General features: G+C 36.5%; 1 protein-coding gene across 12 annotated transcripts in view; it reads right to left on the bottom strand.

The window, feature by feature from the left end:
• The window catches only part of nedd4l (NEDD4 like E3 ubiquitin protein ligase), a 74,045-nt gene extending 56,878 nt beyond the window's left edge, over positions 1-17,167 (bottom strand). For 11 of the 12 annotated variants that reach the window (XM_084136125.1, XM_084136126.1, XM_084136127.1 and 8 more), the window contains exons 1-2: positions 16,798-17,162; positions 6,006-6,079 (exon numbers count right to left, since the gene is read on the bottom strand). In XM_084136125.1, the coding sequence (XP_083992251.1) occupies positions 6,006-6,079; positions 16,798-16,842 (119 nt within the window). In that variant the 5' untranslated portion in view covers positions 16,843-17,162. Of the gene's footprint in view, positions 1-6,005; positions 6,080-16,797 lie in introns of all 12 variants that reach the window. The other variant, XM_084136136.1, reaches the window with a different exon arrangement.
• Positions 17,168-18,414: the final 1,247 nt, after the last annotated feature.

Here is an 18,414-nt window from a genome sequence, read left to right as displayed (position 1 = left end):
CGAGATGTATAACCAGACACCAGCTTCTGGCAACGTTTCTGAGGAATCTTAGCCCATTCCTCAAAACAATGGCCTCCAGTTCAGTAATATTCTTGGATTTGTGTGCTGCAACCACCTTCTTCAAATCCCACCAGAGATTTTCTATGGGGTTTAAGTCAGGTGACTGATGGCCACTGTAGAATCTTCCAGGACTACTTCTGCAACCAGCCTTGGTGGAATTTGAGGTATGCTTGGGGATCATTGTCCTGTTGGAAGGTCCAATGATGCCCAAGCTTCAGCTTCCTCACTGACGGCATGCCGTTCTCTCCTAGGATTTCCTGATATTTCAATGAATCCATCTTGCCTTCCACACGCAGCACAAATAAAGAGATGCTCTTTGGTTTTCAATCACAAAATCTCACATAATCAGACACTACTGCTCTTTATATAACACATTCCCCATTATGAATTATGATGGCACTTGGTCCGTTGGTCCATTGGGTTGGATTGCTTTCTCACCTCAACCGAACCGCCCCAGAGTTCGTTTTCAGTGGGCGAGACCACCTCATTCAGGCGATCTCGGAGTAATTGTTTTGGTGCGGATCCGAGCACGATTGCAGTGTACAAAATGCCTATGAGAAATGCAACAGGGTCCGAAGCAAAAGTTCCAAATGAGCCAGGTGCGAAAATGCCCTAAAATTATTGACTGTCCACATTGTGTATTGGAACCGTTCAGATCCAATTTGTGTGTTCCATACCACACTTTCAATTTCAAGAATATCTGCATTGGTTTCTATGGCAATGATGTTGCGTTGGTAATAATAATAATAATAATTAATAATTCATTACATTTATATAGCGCTTTTCTAGGTACTCAAAGCCCTTTACATGGAAGGGGGGAATCTCCTCAACCACCACCAATGTGCAGCATCCACCTGGATGATGCAACGGCAGCCATATTGCGCCAGAACGCCCACCACACACCAGCTTACTGGTGGAGAGGAGACAGTGATGAAGCCAATCAGTACAGTATATGTGGATGATTAGGAGGCCATGATGGACAGAGGCCAAGTGGCAAATTTGGCCAGGATGCCGGGGTTACACCCCTACTCTTTTTCAAAGGACATCCTGGGATTTTTAATGACCACAGAGAGTCAGGACCTCGGTTTAACATCTCATCAGAAGGACGGTGCTTTTTGACAGTACAGTGTCCCCATCACTACACTGGGGTGTTAGGACCCACACAGACCACAGGGTGAGCACCCCCTGCTGGCCTCACTAACACCTCTTCCAGCAGCAACCTGGTTTTCTCAGGAGGTCTTCCATCCAGGTACTACTAACCAGGCTCAACCCTGCTTAGCTTCAGTGAGCAACCAGTCTTGGGCTACAGGGTGATATGGCTGCTGGCAAATGGCTGTAGGTACACGGCAAAAACAACCGCCGCAACATAGAGAGTTTGCAAAACAGATGTTTTTCTATTTATAACATGCACAAAACAAGGATTTGGACTAACAGTCTGAACGTAGCCTCTGAGCGGCCGATGCCAGCATGGTCAAAGACTTCCAGAAATTAAGTGCAGATGTTAGATATGGCTTTAAATTAATTTCACTATTCAGTATATGAATGATTCGTCAAAAGAGGTGTCAAATGAGAGAGACGTTCTGTTCGGAGTCAGATTTTGTTCTATCAAACCCTCCTCACTTTTTCCGTTGAGACATCTGTGATGGTGCCTTGTGGCGTCTTATTTGCTCAGCTGCACATCTTTTGCTTTAATTAGCACAGATGTAGCATCATCCTCATGAACCAAACACGTCAGACTCAGAAACACTCATGCCGTTGAGCAATCTGTCCATAGAGGAAATACCCATAATGCGTATTAGAATGTCTAATATCTACGACCAGTAGGAACTTGGGATACACAAACACTCACGCTGACACATAGACATGCACACACATGCACACACTCTAGGACTCTGTGATTGGAGCAGACAGGTCTGATGGAACCAACAGTAGATCAGCACAGTTAGAACATAAGGAGCTGTGACGTCTACACCACAGGAGCAAGTGTGAGACAGAAAGAAACAGAAAACTGGTAGAGCAGAATGAGAAAGAGATAAATACAAACCATTTTACACATCAATGTCTTTTCTCATTCAAACCAAAAACTGGCATTTGAAGAACATTTTCTGTATAGTATTACATTAAATAAAATGTTACTACTCTTACATTTGTATAATTTATTAATCAGTGTTAAATGTCTGAAGCTTTTTTTTTTTCAACAAATCTTTTCAAACACTTTTTTTGATGACAACAGATGATAATATGAGGAGATGGACCACTTGTAGAAAAAAAACTGTAGAAATCTTAATGCTCAATATGACAAAGGAAGTTACATCTTTCAGTTAAAAGAACTAGTCGCCTTTTTGATAGAGGCATGGCCTGTTTTAATTAATCTACAATGAATATGCAAGGGATAATACATGGCTATCTGTGCATTAAATGATTTTAATGCACAACATGGAGGCCTCCGTGAAGCGCATTCAAATCTTTAATGCAGAGCTAGCCATGGATTATCCCTCTTATATCATGATCATTTGACAGCAATGACAACTTAAAGCTGTTGTTGATGTTTGCAGCACAATATTTGACCAGAAGGATAACATTAAACATCTGCTTGCGTTGGATCAGACATAGAGATACTGTGTAAAATTACATATTTATTTGAATTAATGAATAGAGTTTCTTTCAATTAATTATCGAGAGAGAGAGAGACAGAGAGAGAGAGAGAGAGCGAGAGATATGTGTATGTCTGTGCAGCGTCTCTATTAAAAACGATGCTGTCAGTTTAATTACTTAAACTGAGAAATATAATGTAGCGCCTCAGTAGCGAAGCTATTTTATTAATAAAAGTCGTGGGGCAGCGTTGATTTTTGTGTGCTTCTGAATGTTTCTGTATGTGCACTGCACAGCGTGTGTGTGTGTGCGCTTCAATGAAAACAGCACATTAATATCTAACGGTGATTAAACTGACTTGGAGTTACCTGTGCATGAAACTGCATTTTTACACTTTCCAGCCAATCAGAATTTAATATTCAGACAGACCATGGTATAATCACATTTACTGTGACAGCAGTGGCAAATGGGCACTCAAGGGTTTCCACAGCATGACGGTTACCATATATTCATAATTAGAAAATAGCTGAAATAATGTGGTGTTACCAAGATGAACGATCCGACTCACCATAAAGAGAAGATGCTAATATCCAGTTATATTATATAGTTTTATTATATTATCAATTTGGATGATAATTAGCCAAGGTTAAAGCTAAGTAGGTAGTGCAGTTTCGTAGAGGCTAGCAATAGCAAGCTAGCTTTGAAAGCATGAGACCCTTCCTTCAGAGCGCTCTTCAAAGCCACACCAAAACACATAAACGTGCACAACCAGAGCAGAGTCTGCAAAGCACCACGAGAGACGGCATTAAACTACCTCATGTATCAAAGCAAATACCATTAATAATAATGAACTTTTTATTAATTACTATAAAGATGTGAAAAGATTTTCAACCAGTATAACAAAAAGTGTTTATGAAAAGCATTGCCTACCCTAGCTTTAAAGGTGTTGTATGTAATTTTTTTGTTTACTGTACTAAAGCATAAAAATACCATAATATGTTTGCAGATATTTAGGAAACACACCAGGTTCACCAAGGTTTCTCTGAAAAAGAATGCTACAGCCAGTTATTCTACTTTGAAATGTGCGTTCCGTGTCAGAATGTCTGCTTTTGTTTTGGTCTGCATGATCCCACCCACTGCCAGTTTACCCAATAGTATTTTCGACACCCCAGGTTGCCAGATTTCCCCAGCGCACGGCAGACATGGAAGCCATCAAACGAACTGGGTTAGTGATCACAGATTCTATCCAACCCAAAAAGTCTCGGGATCCATCTAAAAAGCTCTATGACCAGAGGCATATTAAAACGCAGATAATTTAACTCTTGTTCGCCTTCTACTGTCAACTGTGGTTGTTCCTGTTGCGTTTCCTCAATCTGGCAACACGAGTGTCGAGTCTGAGGATGACGGGGCATGCAACAACTCTCTCCAATATTTTTCATTTTGGTATAATAATACAGTATCCATTTTAACCACTCAATATTAAATATTACATACTACACCTTTAACGTTTGTAAGAGCCCTCTCTTTCACATCCTCTGGGACAGTAAACACCCACTATATCTTGGATATTATAACATTTATTTTTTGCAACACTGGTATGAGAGTGAGATTTAGTAAACTAGCAGTTCAAACACGGCCAAATATACACTGACGTTCAAAAGTTTGGAGTCAGTAAGACTTTATTTTTAAGAAAATTAAACATTTGAACAGTAGTGAATATTACAAACAATACAGCTAAATGTTGTAAACGCCATTTTTGGCTATTTTAGTTTCATAGTAGCAACTACACTGAATCTCAAACATACAACACTGCTCCTCACAAATAAAAACCTAATAAAATATTGTGGCACTTTGTCTTAAAATAGATGAAGTGACTGACTGCGAGAGGAAAAAGGAAAAGGAAATACGTTGGTCTGCGAAGCAGCAAAAATAAATAAGTCTATTATGCAACATAGCGGACAACTGCAGATAAGGGTGCATTTATCTAAGTGGCATAGACTTAGAGCCAATGTGTCATTATACATTACAGAGAGCCAAGCACCAGACACCTCCACTTTGAAGTTGAAGTTCAACTCTTAGAGATTTGTGACTAGGTGACAATTGTTAAGCCTTCTAAGAATTTAAATGTTTGGTATCAAAGGTTAAACCTGCACTGAACCTAATACAAGAAAAGTGACAAAAAAAAAACAGCACATTTTCTAAGACATTTTAGCAATGTTTAAAGCTAATTTTATTTTAAAACAAAATTTATTAGGCTCTGCAAATGTATTAAAATTTGATGGTACAATATAACCATAACTTCACAAATGTCCAAAGTCAGGTCTTGTAGGCTGCAAGCTGTAAATGTGAGTGTTATAATTTTCTGCCCTAAGCTCACGTTATTCATTAGCTAAGTAATAGAGTTTGATAAACGATAAACATGGACAAATTACATTGTAGGCATTTCAGGGGCCATAAATGTAAACAGTTATAGGTGATGATTGCCTATTAAATGCATGAAGGTCCTATGTTTTTTTTTGTAGTTTACTTTTTTTTGTACAACATTTTGTATTATATTACAAAATACATATACTTATTGTAATACAACATTTCAGCAGTTCCGTTTCATGTTTTGTAACATTAAAAAAAAAAATCTTCTTTTAGATACTGTACCCGAAGTACATCAATCACCATTTACTTAATTTGTATCTTTGTTTACCGTTTCTTTTTCAATTTCTTGTATTTGTTTTAATTTAATTGTTAACATTTATACAGTAATATTAATAATTCTTTTTTTTTTTTTGATTATTAAATTGGTATAAGGAATCATGGTTTTAACTGCTATAAGTTCGGTAAAGTTATAAACCCTAATGCAAAGTTGGCAGGAAATGCTGTGAATGGCCTATAAAATGAATAAATAAAAACATATAAATAAACATTTATATCTATTCTAATGCCCATCTGACATCAAACACGGTACATACAAGATTCAAAAAGTTAACTGTTGAGTTCAGAAATCACATTGTCAGTTATTAATGCACTCTCTGACCTCTGACTTTAGGACCTGAGAACTTTAAAGTCAAATAAATAGAACTTGCAACATTGCAAAAATGAGATCATCCAAGCATTTTCCCTTTGTGCTCCTTTCCTGGCAAACAGATCATTTGTTTGGATAAGTCTATTGTCTAATTCAAGAGAAAGCCCCACAGAGTGCAGCTCAGTTGGTCTGCCACATGAATGAAGGAGGAAATACAGACAAACACATTCATACACACACACTTAGACGGTTCCAACATTTGCATTTGCTAATGAATGCGTGAAAAGACTGAACAGGTGCAGCGTTTCTCTGGACACCTCCTTTAGTTCTTCCTTACCTTGCACCAATGATGTCCTTCTTCGCCAGATCAATGCCAGCAATGACCTTGACACGAAGAATACGAGATTCGTTCTGCAAAACATGACACACAGAAAAAGACCATCATGAATAAATCAATACCTCTAGTATGAGTCTGGAAGCAAGAAAAAAAAACGGCCCCATGGCCTAAATTTAAGACGGGATAAGAGTGTCCTAATTTCACCTCACTTCTCGTCCAGGACAGGAAAAAACAAAAAAACAAAAAAGAGCATCTTAAAGAAATTAGGAGGAAGCTGCAGCCAAAAAAGCTTTTGTGTTTATCGATAGACACGGAAACAAATCTGTTTTAATGATACATCGTCCGTGAGAAATAAAACCCTCTGGGAGCTTTAAACGTTTTATTGTCTTATGACTGAATAAAGTGGTCTAAACTTCACAGCTTGGCCTTCGAAATCTCTCCAGCAGTAGATCCGATACGACCACCATTTCACGACTCCCACTCTGCATAAGTGCATCCCGCCTCCAACATCACTTCGGCCTGCATTCAATAGCTATTCATGCTGCTCACAATTACACAACGAGCATCTTATTCGCCCTGTTGCTTTTGAAGCTCACCAGCCCAGAAAAGACACACTGTAAGAGGGTAAGAAAGGCCCTCTTCTCCTGCTTTACCCGCTTCTGCTCTCTACACGACTGAAATTCTGTTTCTATTTGTCTGACGATCTGCATTATCACAAGACATCATTCGTGCAGCCGAAGCAAACAACCATGTGACAGCTTGTATTTATTCTGCCTGTCATATATGACCTAATTATTACAGAACGAATACAGTATGGATGAGATTGGAGAAGCCTTTATATTCTGACAGGTACGGGTGTTACCGGCCTCCCACCGGGTGGCCCAGACTGATGCAGCTGTGCTTTTATTAATCAAATGCAAACAAAGACTAGATTTATCTGTAGAGAACCACCACTTATTATCAAGAAAATTCCATTTGTAAACCATGGTTAAAAGTTTTTTTTAGGACAGAACAAATATTTTGGTTTGCAATTAAATCAAACCAGTTTTTACAATACACCCCTTGTTCATCTCACATCATCCGTGGAGAACCACTACTTATTATCAAGAAAATTCCAGGACATTAAGACCAGTTGCATAATATAAAGGCAAACAAAGCTCTTCTTTTTTTTTTTCACAAGCACACTCCCTAATCCAAGTCTATATTGTACAGTATTAATCCTCACCCTAACCACACCGCCAGAACTTGTTGCATTACGACACGCCTTTATCAAATAAAATTGCCAAGAAAAAAACAGCACTATAGCCTTCAACTCCGATCAGGCTTATGAAACACCCTTAACAGTTCAGATCTCAAGTTTAGAAGAAGGATGACAAACAAATCTGGACAACAGAAATGTCAAAAAAGGTTTTCCAATCAACATAAATGTATTTACACAGGAATCACAATGGATGACCCAAGCTTTCGGACAAGTAAACAATTTGAAAGACAAGTAATCAATTTTATATTTCAAAGCAATCATAAATAATTCGGTCACACTTTAGATTAGGGCTGGTTCAATTCTCACTATTAACTAGCTATTAACAACAACTTTTGCCTCAGTAAACTCCTAATTACTGCTTATTAATAGTAAGTAAAGTTGTTGTTAAGTTTAGGTATTGGGTAGGATTAAGGGTTGTGAATATGTTCATGCAGAATGAGGCATTAATATGTTCTTTAAACAACTAATATCCTAGTAATATGCATGCTAATAAGCAACTAGTTAAAAGTGAGAATTGGACCCTAAACTAAAGTGTTAACAATAATTTGGTAAGCATCTAGCATGAAAGGATTGCAAATGTGTGTTTTCCTTTTACATGCACTGATCACAAACACATCTTCAGAGCATTGCCTCTATTGACAAGTGAATCATAACTGACCGAAAACCTTGTCCTTCGAGACCACTCAAGCTCTCGGATAAAATTCAAAGCGGCAGGTCAGAGTTGGAACATTAATTTTCTGCTTATAATTATGATTATTTCCTTGCCTGTCCCTTAATCCTCTAAATGAGGTTAAAATATCAGAAGATACAGAACGCCAAGCGAGACACGAAGTTACTATCATGCCTTCCATTCTTACTTGATCCATTCAATCACCTATACACTCTTGAGATGAATTGATAGGGCAAGGATGATGGCTGGGTTTGTCCACTAGTGGAAATGACAACTCATCGCTACTGCCGATGAAGGCCAGGGCTGCTGTAGAGGGACTAGAAGAGGATGCGAGGAACAGCTAAAAAGCCAATGAATATCTATGGAAAAGGGATGCTACTGTTCAATGCTGTTATCGTGTCAACAAACAGCAAAAAGCTAATATGTAACACTGTAAGTGTCTTTATCGTCACTTTTGATAAATGTAATGCATCCTTGCTGAGTTTTGTGCATGCAAAGAGAGGAAATCACGTTTTACTTGCACTTGATCCAAATGTGAATACATTAACCAGATTAGCAAGCACTTAAATTAAAATTAGTATTAGCAATACCACTAATTACTATTTGGTCATTAAGATGACAGTCCCCCTGGAGTAACGTGACCTTAAATGTCTTGCTCAAGACGAAGGTTGATGAAGATTTGAGGCTACAATCTTTTGGTTCCCAGCTCAGATGTTTCACCATCAAGTTACGTCAGCCACAACAAACTCCATAAATATGTTGACTGGAAACATTAGCAAAGGAGGACCCATGCGATCAAAATAAAGTGGTGTTTACTACGTCAACAAAACTTTACCGGCTCAATATGTCAAGTCTATAAATAAGGACGAATGGCTTTGCCACAACCATAGTTTACATGCCTGACTGATATAATAATTAAGTCACAGGGCTGCAGCTGATTTTATTTCACATTGATGTAAGATGGCATGAAAGTATTACTCAGGCTGTGGCTGTCAAGCCGGATAATTAGGATTAAGATTCCACGAGCCTCTTAGAGAGCTGAAGCTTCGACTAGCTTCCTGTGCACACCCAACGATTAGTTCAATGACAGGTTTGGTATTTCCAAGTAATATATCATCGGGTCTCAACTGGGAAACCTTGGTCTGCTGGGGTCATTGGGAGAACTGCAATTCAATATTGTCTTAAATGTCACTTAAAACAACAGCACAACACATTAGCAGTTCCCTAGAGGAAGCCATAAAATGTTGACGGTTCACAGTCAAATCACTGCCTTTACTTTAATACATGGTTCTAAGCATAGGTCAAGTCACAGAACAAAGTTAGAGTCGGTCTGTTTGATAGATTATGTATTTGCATATTAAGTGTAAGGCAGAAAAGAGCCAGACTTTGTACACCAATACAGGTAAGATTTGGTTTTCTGAAGCCGAACTAATAAAACAGAAGCTATAGTAAGCAATCTACTCATCTGGTTCATGAATTAATGTTTAAGTAAGAATTTTCTTGTGCTGACGGTGCCAATAGCCTCGTGGGCAGCGCGCCGACATATAGCGCAGCTGTGCTTCGGGCGTCCCGAGTTCGAGTCCCGGCTCATGGACCTTTCCCGATCCCGTCCCCCTCTCTCTCTCCAACTTCGCTTCCTGTCAACTAACTGTCCTATCATAATAAAAGGCAAAAACGCCAAAAATGAATCTTAAAAAAATTTAAAATAAAGATTTCGCTTGTGCTCACCAAGGCTGCATTTATTTTATCAAGAAATACAGTAATATTGTAAATTGTAGTGATAATTCTATTTGAATGTATTTAAAAATTTAATTTATTCCTGTGATGGCAAAGCTGAATTTTTAGCAGTTATTCAGTGTCACATGATGAAGGTTAACTTGTCTTTAATAATGCTTGACATTTATATTAGTTAGGCTAGTTGTTTTTATGGTATTTTTAATCCATAGGCAAAAGTTACTTGTGTAATTGTTCTTTGGTTTTTGTTCATAGTATTCAGCTACAATGCAATGTTTTGCAATAAGATTTAGAATAAATGTGAATGATAACGTTTTTTTTTTCCTTATTGGATTCGAAATTAGGAATCGATAAGCGGAATCAGAATCGTTAAAATTCAAACAATTCCCAACCCGACTCCCTGCTCCCCGAGTTATTATCAAAGGGCTTCTGTTTTTAACCTGTCTAAACACAGATTTGCAAACCATTTGTATAGATGCTTTTATCAGCAGTTACATAATCAAGACTGCTGAGTTCAGTGGATGCATTTCCATATCAATGCAGTTCATAATGTTATGGCACCTGGTTTCGTCAGAACCAAGTCTGTCTTATTGAAAGGTTCACTGTAAGTGCTTCTAAGCATGTCATCATGCTCATTTTGCAATACATTTTTTTAAGTGGCCCTTAAAGATCAGTCAGATTACACCACAAACAACAGGAACTGAGAAGCCTGCATGCTCAGCAGGCCAATAACAACAATATAAATTATGATACATTTTAATTGGTGGTTCTGACTATTTTTCTAAGCAAACACACCTACAATTTTCATCTGGCAGACGATGAAACCACCATAAAAATCTCTTAGATTTATGTTGATGGAGGAAGTCAAGGGCAATCTAGGGATTAAGGAGTAGTGATGCACGATATGCAAACCTACCTATAAAACTATCTTCAAAGTAGTCGTGGGATGCATTAACCATCTTAAGGAAATCCTGTATAAAGTCATGTATCTAACAGTCTCAATCAGCTCCCTAGGTCGTGAAACAGTATATCATGTACACAAATTCGGGCACTGGTAAGGAGTCGGACAGTGAGGGCCCTGCTCACAACACATTAGAACATTACCTCTCTAGCGATGTACGTTTATGCTGAAATATAATTAATGGTTTGCATTTTAAAAAACATCTATTGCGTGTCATTATGTGTAGTGAACTGGCTCACATGATTTATGTTTCGCACTTCAGAACTTCCGTTAAGGGAACATTCTCACAGTGCATTGGGACTTTTTAGGGAGTGAACGATTCAGTGCACTGGTAGGATTTTGCAATTAAGGATTTTGCCCTAAAAATAGCTAACTCCTTGATCAGTGTCCTAGGGAGCTGATTGAGACGCACCCCTAAAATACAGCAAGCTATCACCATGCTAATTAAACACACAAAACGTGTTTAATTAGCTAAAAAACAGACAACCGTTAAGTAGTTTGGGGTCAATGTTTGTGAAAGAAGTCACTTCTGCTCACCAAGGCTGCATTTGATTTGATAAAAAATTCTGTAAAAACGGCAATACTGTGAAATATTATTGCAATTTAATTTTAATATATTTTAAAATGTAATTTATTCCTGGGATGGCAAAGCTGAATTTCCAGCATCATTACTCCAGTCTTCAGAGTCACATGATCCTTCAGAAATCACTCTATAATATGCTGATTTGTTCTCAAGAAACATTTCTTATAATTATCAATGCTGAAAAATAGTGTGCAGCTTGATATTTTTGTGGAAACGTGATACATTTTTTGATGAACAGGAAGTTAAAAAGAACAGTTTTTTTGTAACAATGTAAAAAACAATTGAATGCATGCTGAATAAAGGTATAAATTTATTTATTTCTTTTTTATTAAGTTTTGCTGAGCACCAAGCATTTAAACAGTAGTGTATATTTAAAAAAATATGCAGATAAACTAGTCAGTTCTTGTTGAGACTCACCTAGCAAACACCTAGCAACCACCAAGAACACCCTAGAAACCACATAGCAGTCTCGTGAAAACCACACAGAACACCCTAGCGAAGTCAACGAGTTCGGCAACAACACTTGTAAAAATCTACATTTAATTATTTGTGTTTGTACTCCTTATTTGGAGACTATGAGAGACAAGGTTCATTCAGAGCTAAACGTGTAAGAAGTGGGCAGCAGTCCAATGTTTAGGAATTTGGTTTTGATAACAAGGTTGCAAGTTCAAGTGAAAGATTCCCTTTATTCATAGTGTCATTAAACAACATACTTTATAGGTTGATCTATGGGAAACATAGCGACGGGGCAGAGAGGTGGAAGATCTGACCGGTTACATCGCTGACCTTCAGAAAGCATGCGGTTGCTATGTGCGGAATGCTTAATTACTGCCTATTGTTTCATCCTACTCTGCAACTCAGTTACTCTGTGAACTGCACACAGAATTAAACACAGTTTCCAAATCCAACTCATTCCATGCCCTGAATTCCAAATTCAAAAATTCCATTAAACACCATTAAATTGACAACACGTTCCAAAATATTAAAAATTCAAACGCTTTTCTATTCTCACGCTTCTTTCGCACTTAGAATTCGTGGACGCAAATTGATACACTAATATGAAATACTTTAAAAATAAAAATGCAAAATGTTGACCTTGGCTAAGAAAGAGAGAGAGAGAGAGAGAGAGAGACACTCATTCAATATTGACAAGAAAATAAAACATTTAAAAGGAGAAGCACTGCCTGCAACCTAAACACACAAGAGATTTTCGGCAGCATCATTACCATAGACTACATATAAATAACATAACTAAAAATAATTCTGAATTTCTGATATCTGGCTGCCATCAAAATAGAAATTACAGTTGAAAAGCACTATAGGGTGTATACTTGCCCTTAGGGATAAACAAAGTAATACATCTATCAAAAGGGGAACTAGCTTTATATATAATAGTAGTAAATGGCAGATTTTGTGGAGTTTCAGGTTTCTCAGGATCTCTAGCTTCGTCTTAGGGCCTCAGCACAGAGGCATGCCACACGGATCAAGAAAACATGATTCAGCTGCAACTATAGATCATGTATTTTTAATGAAGATGATGTAACAGCATGTCTCTGTATCACATTCCACGCTCATGACGCTCAGCGAGTGAGTGCGTAATCGAGTAAACGTTTGTGTGTCCTCCCTGTGTGTAAAACACACATCCACAGGTCCAAATGATCAGATTATTGTTATTATTTAATGGTTCCAAGAATGTTTTTCTTTGACAACCTACTCTGCTTTGTGTATGCTGTAATATACTGTATACATACATCCTACCTTTACACATGAAAAATAATAATTATGTGATGTGACGGTCACTGAGCAGACTTAACTAATTGGCTATGTGCTAATCAGAAGGTAAATTAACATTGTTCATGAATATTCTTCAACTGAGCACTCCCAGATGATTATCAAGCAATGTATGCATTACACATTTGTCTGTGATATAATAATACTGTGTCTTAATGTCTCTTAAATGTCTTCATTTTAATACAAGAAACATTTGTATGTTCAAAAACATCTAGTGCAATGAAATAGAACCAACATAGACCAAAAATTTACAATTCCAAAATGAAATGCAACATGTTTGGTTTACTTTAAATGTTAACTTATACATACTTTCTCTGTTTACTTGGTTGGAAACATGAATAGCAGCAGGGTGAAATAGAAATTATGTGACAATTAAGACATAATGTTATGATATCTTTTCAAATAAATGCTGTTCTTTTGAACTTTTCATTCATCAAATAATCCTGAAAATATATATATGATCACCGTTTCCACAAAAACAAAAACATTAAGCAGGACAACTGTTTTCAACATTAATAATAATAAGAAATGTTTGAGCACCAAATCAGCATATTAGAATGATTTCCGAAGGATCATGTGACACTGATATCTAGAGTAATGATGCTGAAAGTTCAGCTTTCCTATTTTTTTATATATATATATATATATATATATATATATATATATATATATATATATATATATATATATATATATATATATATATATATATATATATAAAAAAGAAAACAGATATTTTAATCATTTTTATAATATTTAACAATATTAGGCTACTTGTTTTACTGTATTTCGATTAAATAAACACAGCCTTGGTGAGCATAAGAGATCTCAAAAACATTTTAAATCTTTTAAATGGTATGGTATATATACAATAAATATTTGTCACCAATTCATTGAGCATGCCTAAACTACACATGGTTATCTAATAAACCTGTATTCCTCAATGGGAGTTTAAAAGTCCACAAGAGTTTTGTCAATAAAAGGTCTAAAGGAATTGCCAGACTGTTCCTAAGGGAGAACTTGTCATTCCTGTGTAATAACAGTGTCTTGGGAACTGAGGTCTATAGGAGTAGAAAGGCACGATCATGCCCAGCAGGAACTCTGGGAGCGAGTGATGGGATCCCACAGGACAGAGAAAATGTTGTGTGGTAAACAGACCCGCTGACAAGGCTGACTCCAAGCCAACTTGATAGATGCTTGTCGCATACTGATGAAGCGATGCATGTCGTCTGCATGTGGTGTGCGCCTGTGTGTATTTTGCAATAACCTGGGATACCATGTCAACATGATGGGTTACTGGAGGGAAAATACTTGTGATCAGCCAATGACTGATACCGAGATTGCTAGTATTCTGTGTTTTATAGTATTACAATATCTATTCAGTGATGATGATCACATTCACTCTAAATTGTAATGTGGACTCATGCATTTTCTGTAAAGCTGCTTTGAAATGATGTGTATTGTGAAAAGCGCTATACAAATAAATGTGAATTGAACTGAATAATGAAAATACCCCTTCTGTTGGGGGGGGGGGAGGGGTTCACAAAAGCAACGTTTACATGCACCCAATAAAAATCCAATTGTGTTTTCTGTATTCTTCTTTTTTTTTTTTTTTCTCATTCCACATCCTGCCCAACCAATAATGTCTTACAAAAATGTGAAAACTGAAGGCTATGAAAACAAATATAGGGAATTTATCCATGTAGAAAAAATGTAAGACAGACAGTAGTAACAGTATGAGATTTTCACGGTATGATAACAGAAACAGTCTCTGAAAATATTACGGTATATTGGTATACGGCATATTAAACAATCAATTATTATTATTATTATTATTATTATCATCCGTTAAAATGGCCTTTAAATGAATGAAAACAATTTATTTGGTTTGAACAAATGCTTCATTATAACAAACTTGAAACCATTTGTTTGTTTCAAAAACATCAAAAGCATGTCTAATCAATTAAATGTAAGAATTGATTGTGGATTAGATTAAAAAAATTTTTTATCATTAATAATTTATTAAAATTAAGAATAATACAGTCCTATGAAATACATTTTTCTTTTTATGATTTAATACAAATATATTATGAAAAACGGTGGTAATCAGTTGAGATAAACTGTATTATTGTTGTTTTTGTTGATGTTATCATTATACATTCTATTATACAACAGTAATATATTTCTGTCATAACTGAAATCTGAATGCGGGTTTGCAGTCGACTGTAAGAAAGGAGCGGTTTAAGCAGAAATGATTGGAGAAGCCTGTCATAAGTCACCAGAGAGAAGTATGACATTTCACCTCAACATTGAGTTATATTTTAATAAAAAATTACGAGGTCAAAAAAAAAAATGCTTGGATGAATAATTCACAGTAAGATTAACATGCATTTAGAAAATAGATCAGGTGAATTTTCATTTAATGCTGACTTTAATCAAATAAAATCAAGTTTACACTTTTGGCCAGATCTTATTTTCTATAAGGTTTTCTCAGGAGAACTTCCTGAGAGAGTGAATATGGGGATGTTGAGTCTTTTCTCCTGCTGTTTAACACCCAAACACAAACACTGAACAAATGCTTAACTTTGATCATCCACCGTTTAACCTGCGGACGAACATCCAGCTAGTAACATTCCTCTCTTTGTTTACATTAAACATATCAAGACCCATTGTGCAGAAATTATTAATTAACTTTCCCTGCTTATACGTTACAGTTTCGGGATTTGGACTAAAAGTACTTCAGTACTTTTCCACATAAAAACCTGGTATGCTTTGCATGCCAGGTCACATATCTTTCCAGAAATTGCTGACTGGCCAATTTAATGTGATACAGACTTAAATATGTAGCTGCCAACTTGTACAGTAACTCGGGTCTCTCCTTTGGACTCAAATATCAACGCCTACACAAACACTTCACTGATATTTACACCTATGAACAATGTGTGGCCTTGAACTATCACCATCGGCATTAAAAACTAAATGACATATCTAGTATGCCAGTTGAGAGAAACAGCATTTGACTTAAAATGATGAATCATGAACGAACACCTGCTTCCTAAGGCGGCCCTCAGACTCTCAAGACAGTTGACCTGAATTTTCAGGGGTCACACCGGGGCCCTGTTATGACAAACAACATGGTGTTGTGGTTGCTACAAAATCTGCTGTAACATTACTAGAAACACTGTAATACTGGTGTCACCTAGACACTAGAGATAAATCTTGATTATCGTGCATTCATCTTTTCACCCACATGGTTTCTTCAAGGCAATATCATGGAAAACTATTATTGTGTTGCTACAAATAACTCTTTCCTACAAACAGGGAAACAAAGACATCCATCAGTCAGCCATTTACAGTGTCAATGTCAATAATATCAACACCCAAAAGCAACAACACCCTGATTTCTGACAGGTGAGCAGCCAATCATAAAAAAAAAAACACATTATGCCTTAGAACACTTAAATATAGACTAGTATTTTGGTATTAATAGTAAGATATTACGATTTGATGACAGCGTTACATTAGATATCTCATTTAATCTAATGGAGAAGTGAGAAGAACAAGCTGATGGCAATTGGCATTTAAATACTTAATAACCTTCCTATTTATATTTGTAACAATAAAACAACTGTATTAAGCTTACTGAAATTGATCCTGATCATGTCACACTGGAAACCCCATTAAAAAAAATGAAATCAGGTATTGAAAAATTATAAACATACAGTATTAATATGGTAGGAGGCATACATTGTGTCTTAAAGATGGTATGGTTTAGAAAAAAACTGTACTTACTTCATCCTCTGAGAGTCCATAAATGGGTTCAAAATTCGTAGCCATAAAGCCAAAGGGCAGTTTAATACACACATACACGAAAACACACACACACACTCGTGTGAAAGCTGGAACAATAGCAAAGTCTGTCCTCCTCCACCTCCTGTGAATGCAAGTTGATCCAAAGCAACGAAGTCTGAATGCAAAAAAACGATTATCCTTTTAAACCATATCGTCACAGAAGATGTACGTCCACCGGTTTAATCTCATTTAACGGCTGAAATTCGGTGAATACACGCTTAATTTCCCCCAACAATATGATTTCCCCTCGTCAAGTGCAAACGCGAATCATTCACTTCCTCTCAGGATCACAAACACTCCCCGCTGAATTGAGTGACAACGTACCGCGCCAATCACAGGGTTTTCCGAAACTCGGAGAGGACAGGCTAGCCAATCGGTGTCGACTGAGGGCGGGGCAAAGTTGTTGCACTCTTGTGGAGTAATCAGGGATGGGTAGTTAACGTTAGATCCCAATATAGGATCCATAATAGCTTGACATTTGTTTATAATATTACATACATATCTGTGGGTCTGTATGTATATATTATGTTTATTAATACTTAGGCCTTTTTAAAAGCCCGTAATAAGCTTCTTGAATCTCAAAGCTGGTAACTGGTCTCCAATAGCAGTGCTCTATCACCCTCTAGAGTTAGAAGAGCGATAGGCTACTGCCAAACATGTGCCAATTAATGATCAACACCCAACATTGGGCAAAGTCCAACAGTTATGCATCATGATTCATTGTACATGTAAAATAGCCTCTAGGTACGGAACTAAAAGAAGTTTTATGTTGGTTTCTTCTTGTATTTTATTGTTCTTGGCTTTCTACATAAGTGATGTTTAACAGACTGAAAAAATGAAAATTATCATACAGGGATATTTGAGAGGGGAAAATTCAGGTTTGTGAAATTGTAAAGGAAAAAGCTGAAAATAAAGGGTTAAAACAAGAGTCATTAAAAATATTCTCTATTATTAATAGAGAAAAAATAAAACTATTCACCTAGATTTTTAAGCATATGCCTAGCTTTTCAGGTCACACGATTTAACAAGTGTGCATGAAAAGCAAAATGTATTAAAATAAATTTACAGTTTAAAAACTTTAATAAATAAATTCATTGAAATTAATAATATATCTAAAAAAAACAAAAGAAGAAGATTTTCCCCTTTTTTTCATGTAATCAGAGTTAGAAGCGATGACATTTCGATGTATGAATCTTGATGTTGAAAAAAAGGGTTCATGTACTGTACATGTTATTTCAGAAGTAGCCTACCCATAAAGTTTACATATGCACCAGCAGATGTCCTCATATTACCACTAAAACATAATTTGTCCTGGATGAGTGGCACATCAAACAAGCACTGTGGTGTAATGCATTAAAAAGGGCTTTACTTAGTTGTGAGCTCAGAAATAGGTTCATATGACCAGGTAATATCAATAAAAACATTTGCCAAATATATTGTTACTTTACTGAATAAATTAGATACTTGCAGCTTGGTAATATTATATTACTTTGAGAATGTGGTACTGAATTCAATAAAGCTCTTAAAATGTTTTACTAACTCATGACCGTCAGACAA

Source organism: Abramis brama, assembly GCF_963993115.1.
Source record: "Abramis brama genome assembly, chromosome: 15".
Lineage (NCBI taxonomy): Eukaryota > Metazoa > Chordata > Actinopteri > Cypriniformes > Leuciscidae > Abramis > Abramis brama.
Note: the sequence above shows the minus strand (reverse complement) of the source record. Positions and strands in the feature narration are given on the sequence as shown.